This window comes from Sminthopsis crassicaudata, chromosome 1 (assembly GCF_048593235.1).
Source record: "Sminthopsis crassicaudata isolate SCR6 chromosome 1, ASM4859323v1, whole genome shotgun sequence".
In the NCBI taxonomy this organism is placed as follows: Eukaryota; Metazoa; Chordata; class Mammalia; order Dasyuromorphia; family Dasyuridae; genus Sminthopsis; species Sminthopsis crassicaudata.
Window position 1 is genome coordinate 672,974,911 of NC_133617.1, and position 13,476 is coordinate 672,988,386.

General features: G+C 38.9%; 1 protein-coding gene across 6 annotated transcripts in view; it reads left to right on the forward strand.

Annotated features, from left to right (window-relative positions):
- The window catches only part of DOCK3 (dedicator of cytokinesis 3), a 499,318-nt gene that overhangs the window by 458,620 nt on the left and 27,222 nt on the right, over positions 1-13,476 (forward strand). For all 6 annotated transcript variants that reach the window (XM_074283356.1, XM_074283357.1, XM_074283358.1 and 3 more), the window contains 6 exons: positions 4,081-4,222; positions 5,328-5,494; positions 5,686-5,772; positions 6,454-6,633; positions 7,984-8,067; positions 8,264-8,380. In XM_074283356.1, the coding sequence (XP_074139457.1) occupies positions 4,081-4,222; positions 5,328-5,494; positions 5,686-5,772; positions 6,454-6,633; positions 7,984-8,067; positions 8,264-8,380 (777 nt within the window). The remainder of the gene's footprint in view (positions 1-4,080; positions 4,223-5,327; positions 5,495-5,685; positions 5,773-6,453; positions 6,634-7,983; positions 8,068-8,263; positions 8,381-13,476) is intronic.

The window sequence follows — 13,476 nt, forward strand, 5'->3', positions numbered from 1 at the left end:
GTTCAATCTGCATTATTAATATTTTCTTAAGTCTAGATAATCAACAAAACAATCAATGAAGCCCTGGCCTGTAGTGAATGCTGAATTCTGATAACAATGTCATTTAGGCTGTCTCCAATGCACCCCTGGGAATGATCCATTAAGTTTGAAGAGCATTGGTCCATAAGACAGTCTGGTTCTTCTCAAACAAGGCAGACAGCAGGAACAGGTTCCCAGAGGCTTCTCTTATGTAATCAATCCCATTGACATCGGATATTAGTGTCACTGCTTTCAAGTTTAAGCTTTTCTCTTTCACATCAAGCTCTCTGCCCAGAAAGATGAGAAATTCCCTATAACTGAGAGATGCAACTAGGATAATTTATTTTAGGTTTGCATTTTTAGGGGAATAGTTCTAGTCAATAAGCAAAAGAGCATTGGTTATTCTTAATAGAAGAGCTTCTGGATCCACAGTGAAGCTGGTCTTTTGTTAGCGATAATTCTTACTACATTTCAAAAAACAATGTAACCACATTCCTTGCATGGCTAACTAACAGGAGAGTTAGCCTGACTTTGGTGCTATTGACAGGGACAACCAGCACATCATATCTAATTGTAATCCTCAGTAATGCTCTAATTATATTCCACAGCGTGTTCCTAATAGCAGAGCAGGCAAGAATTAATAAAGTAACAGAGAAACTTCATCTCCCCTTTCATTCTAATGGGCATCATGTAAAAAAATTTCTGAAATGGTCTATTTAGCTGTAAGCATCAGAATAGATCATAGGATAACAATGGAGATGTAGACCAGTGAAAAGGAAGATTAAGTGAAGATGCATTTCAAACAACATACTTACCCGGAAATCCCAATAAAATAGTTCTAGTCCTTTTCATCATTTTTGGTTTTTGCTTATTTGTTTGTTTGGTTTTTTTACAAACATGCTTAATGACCTTTTTCACATTGCCTACCATTTTAGGAAGAAGAAAAGGGATGGAGGCAGGGAACTCAAAATCTTGTTAAGATGGATGCTTAAAAATTGTCTTCACATGTAATTGGGGAAAATACTATTTTTTAAATGTGCTTAGTTAGCACTTATTTCTTCATGTTTAGCACCACAATTTATGTACTAGAAACCAAATTTTGCTCAGAAATTTCAGATTGTTAGCCATTTCAAGGCTCTGATGTCATCTGTTTCTCATAGCCCAGCCTGGCTTCCACACTACTCAGGCTCACTTAAGTGTGACAAATCCATTTCCCAGGGTTTGTTTCATTTTGTGCAGTGCAGACCCTGGGGTGAATCTGGGTTATGTCCATCTGCAAACCACTTTTAGTGAATTATTTTTTAGTAAGGACATGCAGATCTGCTTTGAGAGAATCCATACATGATTAAGACACCTCACATTCTCTCAGCAAACGGTATCAGAAGACTCAGGCTCTAGCCAGAGCCTCTCCAAGCCAAACGAAAGCCAGGGATTCTGAATGGTGTGTATACATTTCCTTGGTCTCAGCACACTCTGTATCCTCCATCTCATCAGCTTCTAGGATTGATATTACAGCATAAGACATATGTCACACAGAGAACATACTTTCTGCATTTTGAATATGCAGTGAAAACAGCAGCACTTGCTCAGATTTTCTGCCTGTGAGGCATTGGAGCTCTCTAGAGTGTAGACGTGTGACTGATGGTTCCAAGGTTAGAAAATGTGTCCTCCTGTTTTTCATACATTATCCATGGAGCTTAGATTGGTCCTTCGCCATTCGCATCACCAGGAACAAACATAACCCATTATTTTCATGCCATCAGCTTGGTACCTACAAACTGTCTGCCTCCCTTATCCTTATAAAGACACTTATCTATTCTTTTAGAAACAAACAAAACCATCTTTCCCCTTGAGAAGGGGGAGAGGGAGAGAATTTCTGGTTATCTTATTTAGCCTTATTAAAGAGTACCTACTGAAGGGTTAGAATACATCTGTGATGTGAATAACTGTGAAAGGATTGACTGTGCAACTTCCTTAGCTTCAAATTCCAGAAGGAATCAGAGAAGCAGTCTATTCATCAAGCAAGAGCTTTGTGAACTTTACTGTTCACATGTTTCAGTAATAAATTGAGGCTGCTTTTCTCCCGACCTCATCATTTTCCTCTTCCTTCTTATTCTGTTCTAATCATTTTAGTCATCTAGATCCACCTTTTCAATAATTCCTCCTTTTTCTCTGAGTGAAAATGACAAATGTTTGGAAATTCTATGTCCTGACAAGGTTAAGAGTATCACAAGAAAACATCTCCTAAATGGCTGGTTTGGGAAATGTCTTCTGTAAAATATTTGTAAGATTCTAGATTAATATCTGACTGGTTCCTGTCTTAGAAAGATCCCTCCTGTTTTGGGTAGACTTCTGAAGGGAGTGGCAAACTGAGAGGTAATTAAGATACTTTAGGAAATTTTAGGAAATTATTTTAGGAAAAATCTTGACAAATTAGAGCACATCCAGAGTAAGGCAACCAATTTGGAACAGGCTTAATATCATGCCATATATGGATTGCTTGAAAGAATATGGAAGTATGTAGTCTGAAGAATAGGAAATTCTTAATATTGCTCCTAAGGGATATAATAGTTTCTGAAAACTTTTCATGTAAAAAAGAGATTTCTTTTACTTGAATACAGAAAGCAGATCTAAAAATAATGAATAGAAGTTGGAGATAGAGATTTCTGCTTCGCATTAAGGAAAATATCCAAAAGGAGATTGGTCTGCCTAAGAAGATAATAAACTCCCTATTAGTGGAGATCTTCAAGGGAATCCTAGACGGCCACTTGTTAGAGATGTTGTCAAAACGGATTTCTGTATAATTCTAGGTTGAACTGGATGACTTCCCCCCAGCTCCCTTCCAACTCTGAGATTCTATGAATCTCTCATTGTTGTGGCATGGTCTTGGAAGCACATTCCTTGGCTCCGAAGAAATCATTACTTAACTAATTTCCTATGACCCTAAGTAACACAAGGAGAAAGAGCCCTCTCCATCTTCCAAAATGAACAAGATGAAACCGTGTCTGCAAGCCAGGGCCACTTGATAAGATGCGATGCCAAAAGAAGCATTTATTAAAACAGTGATGGTTTGTTCATTGAGTTATTCATTTGTTAAGTACCCCTATGTTCTGTGCCCAGCACTGAGGGGAAGAGGAATGGATAAAGCATAGTAATGTCTCTAAGAAGCTTGCAGTATGATAGAGGAAATAAAATTAAAAATAACTCTCCCAAAAAGCAGCTTGTAATAAGTATAGAAGAGTGGTACAAAGTACTGGGAAATGTGGGGTGGGATGGGGCAAGGTAGGGATAGCTCAGAAAAAGATATCAAGTCCTCATAGGATGATCAAGAAAAGCTTCAGGAAGCCATGGATAATGAAAGAGAAGAGCTAGGGAGAAGAGCAGACTAAAGAATGATGTAAACAAAATCATGGAGGCAGGAAGGCATAGAACATGTTTGTGTTATATTATTCAGTTATGTCCAACTCTCTGTGACCCCATTTAAGTTTTTTTTTTTTGGAAAAAATATTGGAATAGTTTGTCATTTTCTTCTTCAGCTCGTTTTACAGATGAGGAAACTGAGGCAAACAGGGATACGTGATGTATTCAGGATCACACAGATTAGTATATGTCTGAGACTAGATTTAAACTCATGAAGATGAGTGTTCTATTCATTCATCATCAAGCTGCTCCAAGAACATGTTCAGAAAATGGCAATCAGTTCATTTTGATTGAAGTTTAATAGTATGTGAGATGGGCAGGATTGTGTAGTAAAAGAAATACTGGATCTGTAGCCAGACAATCCAGGCTCAAGTCTCCCATCTGCCACTTCGTAACTCTGTAACCTTCTGCGAACTGTGCAATTTCTGTGGGCCTGTTTTTTCATCTCTAAAATGATGGCATTGGACTAGATGAGCTCTTTGATCCCTTTTAACTCTAGATCTGTGAGGTTTAGTGGGGGAATTGTGTGAGATACTGATCCATTTACAAAGCACTTCTCTGCTAATGAAAGGCTTCGGGATGAAAGGAAACATTTCAGAGAAGCAAAAGGACTTATTCCTGTGTTGTTGTTGTTTTTTATAGAATAAGGAGTATGTGTGTCGGGGCCATGACTATGAGAGGCTGGAAGCCTTTCAACAGAGGATGCTGAGCGAATTCCCTCATGCCATCGCCATGCAGCACCCCAACCACCCAGACGACTCCATCTTGCAATGTGATGCCCAGTGTATCCTTTGAACCCAAGAAGTAAAATGCTGCTATTAGTTGCTGGAAAACCAGGGCTTAGTTCTTTCCATCTGCTCTCTAGTTTGGATGATCTAACACAAGTTTGCAGCCCATGTACTTATATTCATCAAACTTCCCATTTGATACAATTATCTCCCAAACCGAAGAGATGTCAGCAATGTCTTAGCCCTGGGTAGCTGCTCAACATCAGAGAAAATGGATGATCATTGCTATATCTGGGGCAAAAAATCTTGGCCCGTGCTGCTTGGCTTTTACCTATATGATTGACCAGTCAGTCATTTCATCCATACTCTGTGTTTCTAAGTTATCCACCCAGTTGGCTGGGAGAGAGCACTTTGCAATGTGGGTCATGGATCCAGCCAGCATATTCACCAATTATTCTCCTCCCACTCCTGTTTGTGAGGATTTCTTTACCATCCTTTTCAAGGCAGATTGGTAGTGGTGGGGTTCTGTCCCTATGGTGAAAATCTTCGGTATGAATGAACATGCAGCAGACACAGTAACACTGTTTAGCAGCCTCTGTGGAGAGAGCCAGATGGCAGTTGATAAAATTGTGGCAGGTTTTTTCCAGAGAAGGCAGGGCAAGTGTCCTCCCATCTGGTATTTTACCAGCAAGGACTCCAAACAGTATTTTGCTTTAAGATTGCTTGCCAGTAAAAACAGTTTACCAACAATTTAAAAGAAGACCTACTCTCCATTTCCTCTCTTCCATGTCTCTAAAATTTCTCCATTCCCACTCTTTCTTCTTAAAATAAACTGGAAAGCATACCACCATTATGAACTTGGGTGGAATGGGTGGTCACTAGAACTAAGCCTAATTCATCATATCAAAATTGTCAAGAACATAAAAACTTTGGGCAGAAGTCATTGGTCTGTGCCACTCTTGAGGCTTTTCTACACTTATCTATGGACCCGAAACCCTGTGGAGAAAGGATGGAGAGCAAGGGAAATATACTTCTTTGCCTTCATACCTTTTATTGTAACAAAAAGCAGCCGCCCAGACTGAATGCCCCCAAATCTTTCTTCTTTCAGTCAAAAGTTGGTCTCCGCAAAGTCTATGTTTCCTTGAACTTCACCTTTCTCAGATCTGCAAATCTATGCAGTGACACCAATTCCAGATTATGTAGATGTCCTTCAGATGGATCGAGTACCTGATCGAATTAAAAGCTTTTATCGTGTCAATAATGTTAAGAAGTTCCGGTATGACAGGCCTTTCCATAAAGGTCCGAAGGACAAGGACAACGAATTCAAGGTAGGAAGGATCAGGAGCAAGGTCAGGATATATTCAGTTGATCACTAGGGACAATCCCCAGGTTTTCAAGAAGTTGGGATTGCTCGGACTCCTTGGTAAAATGTTGTTAATAAGATGTGAATTTCATTTGATTGAGCCCAGAGTGTACTCCATCTACCTCACTGCCACTGCCCTTCCTTTGTCCTCTACAGAGTCTGTGGATTGAGCGTACCACTCTGACCCTGACCCACAGTTTGCCTGGAATCTCTCGATGGTTTGAAGTAGAGAGAAGAGAGCTGGTAAATGATGTGTTGCTTGTAGTGGGGCTTCAGTAGGTGATACAGTTTCATCCCAAGCATCAGCACCCCAGTCATTGCTGCTAGCTTGCTGAAGCAAGGTGTTTTTGTACTGAACAAATGTAATTGAGGGATAAGGTACTGGGGAATCTATGAATATATAAATTCATTTACATAAAATAGTGATGGTGAATCAGTGTGTTTGCTCATGCTAAGTTTTTATTTTTAAAAAGCTTACTTGCAAATTCCTACAAATTGAAAGGGAAAAATGATTAATGTTTGAGATGTAAAATGCCATAATATTCCAAAATAATTGCAGAGATGAAGCTTAAATTCAAGTTTTGCCAGATATTGCCACAAAAAAAGACAGGTATGAGCAACCAATTTGCTTCTCAGTACCAACTAGACTTAAGAAGTAAATAACTTTTCCTTTATGACATTGGGAACAACTAAAGAAATAGAGATTTTCTAAAATGGAATGGGCTACACTGAGAGGTAATGAACTGCCCACATTAAATCTTCAAGTACAGGGTGGACAACCACTCATCGGGGCTTTTAGAATGGGAGAATTCTTGCACTGGGCAAGGAATTGTTCTAGACAACCTCTAAGATTCCTTGTTGGTTCTCAGGTTTGGGGTCTACACAATATCAAGAGGATGAATCCATGTTCTGTGTGCTTTCTAGGTTGAAGTGAGCCCTTTGGAAAATGCCATACAGGTTGTTGAGAACAAGAACCAGGAGCTTCGAACGCTGATCAGCCAGTATCAGCACAAACAAATGCATGGTAATATAAACCTGCTCAGCATGTGCCTGAACGGAGTCATAGATGCTGCTGTGAACGGTGGTATTGCCCGCTACCAGGAGGTGAGCAGTCTGTAGGAATTAGTTCTCCCCGATATGCATGATAGTGATGCATGATAGTGATAAATTGTACCAGAAGCATCAAATCCAGGCAGACTTAAGAAAGAAATAAAAATTATTTTTATATCATCACACTAGTAATCCGGCTTAGGTCAGACTTTATCCAGTCTTCCTGCTAATCAGTAGTCACCTATTAGATTTATGAGTACATAGTACTTACCTCAATAATTCCTGTTACATTCTATTGGAGGAAATAAACTGTACTCATATAAATATGTACAAAGTCAAATCAAGGTAAATACAGATTAATAAAAGAAGGAAGGCAATAACCACAGGAGGTGAAAAGAAAAAACTAGGTCAGGAAAGGCCTTACTAATCAAAGTGTAGCCCCTGAAATAGTATCCTTGTTAGCTATTCAACTCAACAATAATTCAACAATAGAAATAGTTTTAATTAAGCCATTTCTTGGCTAATTATTTCTCTGCCTCAAAGACTTAGGAACTTGCCCTTGCCAGCTAGTCAGATAGCTGCAGAGCTGTCCAGCGAGACCATAGCCCCCAAAGACTGACCTTCCCCCACATATCTGCCCCATCCCTCTTTGTTTGCTGTAGCATGCAGAGCAGGTCATAGGAAAGGACTTTCAGTCCTCAGGGTAGATGGTTTTTTTTTTTGTTGTTGTTGTTTTTTCACTCCTCTTTGACAACTTGGCAAACCATTTAGTCATGGAAGAATGTTAAATGGCCTCCAAGAGGCACACGGGAAGCAGAGCCAGCACAGTAGTAGTCTGTTACCCTGTTTGTGAGGGAGCCCAGTGTCTGGTTTCCAGTCTTGGCTATGCATTCCAAAGGCCAGCCGGACCTGCCACAAAATGCCTCGTGCTATCAAACAGTGATCACTCAGACTGACAGAGGAGCGGCCTTGACAGGCTCAGAAGAGCCCTTCCATTTTTCTTGGCCAAGAATCTAAAAGTAACCCCACTGGGTGGGGGAGGTTTAAACAAGGAGGAGAAGAAGCCTCAGAGCTTGGAGCACCTAAGCCAAAAAGGAAAATCACTGCTAGGACTTTCTGAGAAGTGTTTCTGTCAAGTATCTCAACTGACTTTCTAATTGTATTTTCTGGCAAAGTTTGACGTGAGAGTGCACTTCTGTTTCCCTGGAGGCTATAAGGCTAGACTAAAGATTGGAGTATCCTTTATTGATTGATTTAATGTTTCCAGAAACCTTGCCAGTTAAAACTCTTTGACCCAGAACTGAGTGGTGGGAGGGGGGGAGATGTAAGATATGGGAAGGAGACAGGAGGGGATTCTTCCTGTTGGATGTTGTCACTCACTACTGTCTCTCCATCCTCCTGCAGGCTTTCTTTGATAAAGATTATATTACCAAGCACCCAGGGGATGCAGAGAAAATCACACAACTCAAGGAGCTCATGCAGGAACAGGTACCTCTCAGCATACCACTGGAAAGGAAGATGAGTCCAGCTGATTCAATCACAGTTACATTAGGCCAGTGCTAAAGAACGAATGTGACCTAACTGGGAAATTGGGAAGGTGTATGGTCACTGCATGCTTTTGGAGGACAGCTTCCCTGCTTCACAGAATGGTTCACTATCTTTGTTTTCATCTTGTTTGACATAGGTCCATGTCCTTGGAGTGGGCCTAGCAGTTCATGAGAAGTTTGTTCATCCAGAAATGCGCCCTCTACATAAGAAGCTAATTGATCAATTCCAGATGATGCGAGCCAGTCTCTACCATGTAAGATAATCTCTTAATTCAGTTGTCTTGAGAAATTTAAATGCGTAGTTGTAACCACTCCCATCAAATTCAGAGAGAAAAAAGAATGAAAAACTCATCTCCTCGTGAATACTTATCCTATAATAGATACACAGCAGAAAATGAAAATGAGAGATAACACTAAAAGAAAAAGATAAGAAAGAAAAAATAAGTGGTTGATAGTTATAAATAAATAGGCTTTGCCTTTGCAAAAATGGGTGCCTTGATTGGGCATATTATTTGAAGTTTTGGCTGATAGATAAGAGTTGATGTTAGCACCTCCTCCATCAGGCACCTGAGTAAAGACTCTTTTCATTAATCAGAACCTCCATAAAAGTCCTACTTCAACCCATCTTTATAGTATGGCAGCAACTTGAATTCTCAAAGAATCACCTGTAGAATCCAAGCTCTGCCCATGCTAGAAAGGGTTCTTACATGGTCCCACCAACAGACCATGTCTGCTATCTGAGGACCAGCCCAGAGAGTGTGGAGTACCAAGAGATTCATAAACTATTTGGCTGTGGCCAACCATGAGACAAAGAAAACATTTAAGTGTCCTCAGTTCTGGGCAGCTTCCTTTCATTCTTATTAGTGATGATGAATTAATGCTGCCAAAGAGAGGAAATAGTGCTGATAATCACACCATTTTCAATTCATTTAGAAACATCCACTTCATTGTTGGTACTCTAAATATGGGGCAGTTCGGTGGCTCAGTGAACAGAGTTTTGGATCTAGAGTTAGAAAGACCATCAGCCACTTGCTAGCTTTGTGACTGTGGCTAAGTCACATAACTCTGCCCAAAAAAACCCAAATGGGGTCACACAGAATAGGACCCTGAGACCATTGAACACTCTAAATATGAGCTCCAGTGATCTGCAAATTAAGCTTTTCCTAGAGAAGTTTAATCATAGCAATACTGGCATTCTCACAATAAATGAAATAAAAAGATACAAGGAAGTTGCAGTTAAATGGTAGGATGGCTCACAGATTCTCTCTCTCTCTCTCTCTCTCTCTCTCTCTCACACACACACACACACACACACACACACACACACACACACAATCATTTCAACTCTTCTAAATGCCAGTTATTCATTTCTGCAGGAATAGGAGGTCAAGTAGCTAAGTAGATATTATTTAAGTAGCAAAAAACGAGGGACAAGGTACAGAGAAATAACTATATGAAATTCTTGGTCTGGAAGATACAAGATAAATAACTAGATTAAATTAAATTCAGCAACTATTTATTACTTACTCCTATTTTCTAGATCTTGGTCTAGTTGGATTGGTTTCTTTTTGCTTTTATTTTCACTGGAGTGTGGAGAAAAAATTATAGTGAATGGCAATTTAAGGCAACTGAATGTTAGCACTGGGAGGCTTATCCCAGATAAGTTGAATCTCAAACTGGAGTTCCTGATAATTGATCCCTCAGTCCGGCAAACAGGTATATCAAATTACTTTCCATAGCAGAGAGTAGAAACAGCTAACAAAAAGAAAGCAGAACTCAATACCTGACTTCAACAACTATGAAGGATAAGAACAATTTCACAGTTACCTTCAGAGAGTGTGCCTGCTTGTTTCTTTCAGCACAAAGTAGCCCATATCTCTGCAGAATATACAGGTTGGTCTCCATCCCAGAAGAAAAGATGAAAGATGTGAAGAACATATTTCTTTTCTACTGATGATATAGTAGAATGAAGTAGAATGAAAGGATGGGGGAAAGCTTCAAGGAAGAAATGGAAGGAAAGAGAGATGAAGAAACAGGAAAATTGAGACTGTCGATTTTGATCTAGAAAGGGTCCTTAGAAATCATGTAGTCTAGCTCCTTTATCTTACAGATTAGGTAATTAAGGCCAAGAAAGATTTAGTGACTTAATCAACCACACATAAAGTAAATAGCAGAATTCAAACCCAAATCATCTGACTTCGCATCAAATACCCTTTTCATCACACTCCTCATTTAAGAGGTTTGAAGATGGAAAAAATGTGACACAGAAAAGAAGTAGGAAAGAGTACTGAATACTTTGGAGTGAAGTGGTAAGAATGTAGCTCTTTCAGTAGAGGGAGAGAAGATTTCATCTTGTGTTCCCAGGAATTGTGACAGGGATACACAGGGGCCATCAAGTGATACCAGGGAGGAATGGTCAGAGGAAGAAGAGCCAGGAAATGGTGATCAGTGATTCCCTTCTTTTTCTCTTCACTCTCCCATATTACATCCCTCTTAACCCTCCATCTCTGCTCGTTTCTCTCTGACAATCTGATGTATTTCTAAACCAAATTGTGTGTATGTTCGACCCTTCTTTGTCCATTTCAGACAAGAATGAAATTTGTGTGCCCATTACCTCCATATTTTCACATCTCAATTATGAGATAGAGCATGTTCTACCCCTCTCTTTCCCCATTCTATACCAATATCTATATCTTTTGTCCTTCCTTCTCTTTCCATCTTTTGCTGAAAACACAATCTGTCCCTAGGTCTTTTGTTTTTATTATTTAAATTTTCTCATTACCCTTTCAAGATATTAAGTCTGAAGGGACACTTGTTTCTTCTCTCCCTATTAGAATGGGATTGCTACATTGCTCTTCCAATTACTGAAGTAAATTTGCCTTTCTAGGTCTCTCTTGATTCTTGAGATCATATTCCAAAATTCCTACTTGGCTCTGGTTTTAGCAGAAATATTTAAAAATAAGCCTCCTATTTCATTAAAGATCCATTTTTCCCTTTAAGACTATTCTCAGTTTTGCAGATTAAATTATTCTTGGTTATAAGTCAATCTTTTTTACCTTTTGGGATACTAATTTATAGTAGAAGCAGTCAAAATATCTGTGGTCCTAATTGGATTCATTGAAATCTGAAGTACTTCTTTCTAGATGTTTGTAGCATTTTTCCTTTGACATGGAAGCCCTGGATTTTGGTTATGACATTTCTGTGAATTCTTTTGGGGCTTTCTTTCAAGAGATGATCTGGATGCTTTCTGTCTTTCTAGTTTCCTTCTAGTTCTGTTAGGTCTGGGCAGTTTTCATTTAAAATCTCTTAAAATATAACATATCCAGGCTATGTTTAACATTGTGATTTTCAGGGAGTCCAGTAATTTTTAAATTATCTCCCCTGCTCTATTTTCCAGATCAATTTTTAAAAATTGGATATCTTATTTTTTCTTCTTTTTAAGAAGTCTTTTTTCCTGCTATTTCTTGCTGTCTATTCATAGAGTCATTGATTTCTATTTAGTCCATTCTAACTTTCAGGAAATCTGGTTAGTTTGGTAGCAAGTAAGGTATTCATAATTTGGATAAGGCTTATCACTTTTCCTTTCAAAACCATTTATTCTTCTTCCAATTCTTTTCTTTGGAGCTTTTATTTCATTTTCTCCTTCATTTCTTCTAGGCATTCATATAGTCCTTGTAGAAAATTAACTTTTTTCCCTTGAGTCTCTGCAATTGTTTCAGAGATACCAACAAATTCAGACGATTCAGCCACTCTTTATCTCTACCATGGTCCCTACCCTAGAGCTTCTCAAGAAGCTCTCCTCCCTTGCTTCCTGTAGACATAGAACCTTATGTGTCTACATGTGTTTTCAGCCTACTTGCAGTCATTACTTGTAACAGGAAGCTACTGGTTTCTCTGCTTACACTGTCATTACCCTTGCTGGTAGCATCCCTCTTCTTATTGGGCTTCTGACTGACTTTTTGTGCAGTTTCAGGGATAGAAGTCATTAGCAGTTCCTCAATGGATTTTGTGATTATTATATGGTCTAGCAAAAATTTCAGGTTTTTGTTAGGGTGGATGTGTGGAGTTGGGCAACCTGATTGTTCAGATAGCCATCTTGTAAAATCCTTTGGGATGAAGAAAGGCAGTTATTTTTCAACCTTTAAGATAAGTAGTAAAAAGATCTGCTACTTTCCCAGGGCATCTATATGGGACATATCAAAGCACTTTAAGAGGCTTTCAACAAAGCCTCCTGTATTATCATTATAGAAAAGATGACAAGATATTCACAATATACAGTATGAAGAACTCAGAAATGGTTAAATGGCTAGGCCCAAAGAAAATCAATATCAGTTTGGAGGGACACTTCCTGTGTAGTACCTCAGAGATTTGTTCTTGGCCCTGTGTTGCTCAGATATTTTATCAATAACTTTAATGGAGGAATGCTTGTCAAATTTGAAGATACACAGCTGAGAAGAATAGTTTAAAATGGTATAAATTGACAGATTGAAATAGTGTTACAATGGAAAGGATGCTGGGTTTGAAGTTGGGAGACCTGAGTCTGAACTGAGATCCTGGCTAGTACCTTTGTGACTTTGGGGGAAATTGCGTATCTGAGTTTCCATTTTCTTATCTATAAAATGAGAGAGTTGGATGAGATGATTTCTAAGTTCTCTTACACCTCCAAAATTATTACCTTATAACTTAGAGGAGCCCTAAAATTTCTTCTAGTTTTAAGATTACAAGCTTTGAACAGTGGATTGAACCCAAAGCAATCAGGTTTAATGGTGATAGATGTGTACTGTTAATAGACTTGGTTCTCAAAAAAATCAAGTTCACAAGTACAGGAGGGGAGAGGAGTAACTAGGTAACTTCATGCGCCAAATCTCTGGGGGTTTTGGCTCCATAGCAATCTACAGCATAACCTGACATTCACAAAGCTAATGCTATACAGACAATTAGAAGGGAGGCATAATATTCAGAATGACAGAAGTTATCTCTATTCTTCCTTGTTAGATCACATATTGTGTTCAGTTCTAGACATTATTGAGGAAAGACGCAGACAAACCAGAGTATGTCACTATGCTTTTTGAAGGGTCAAGAAGAGAGTCAGGATGATGAGAGCACAAGAGGCCATTTCATACAATAGTCACCAGCCAAAAGAACTGGAGATGTTTTTACTTGAAAAAAAATAGACAAAGTATAAATTCTATCTCTAAATATTAGTGGGGTTTGCTTTTTCCATGTCACATTTATTATCTTGGGCAAAAGAGGGCAAGCACTTTCTCAAAAGTAGATCTGAGACAACTGGATCTACACAAAGATTTCCTTAAGTAGAAAACAATCTCTCCCGTAACATGTGAGTTTCTCA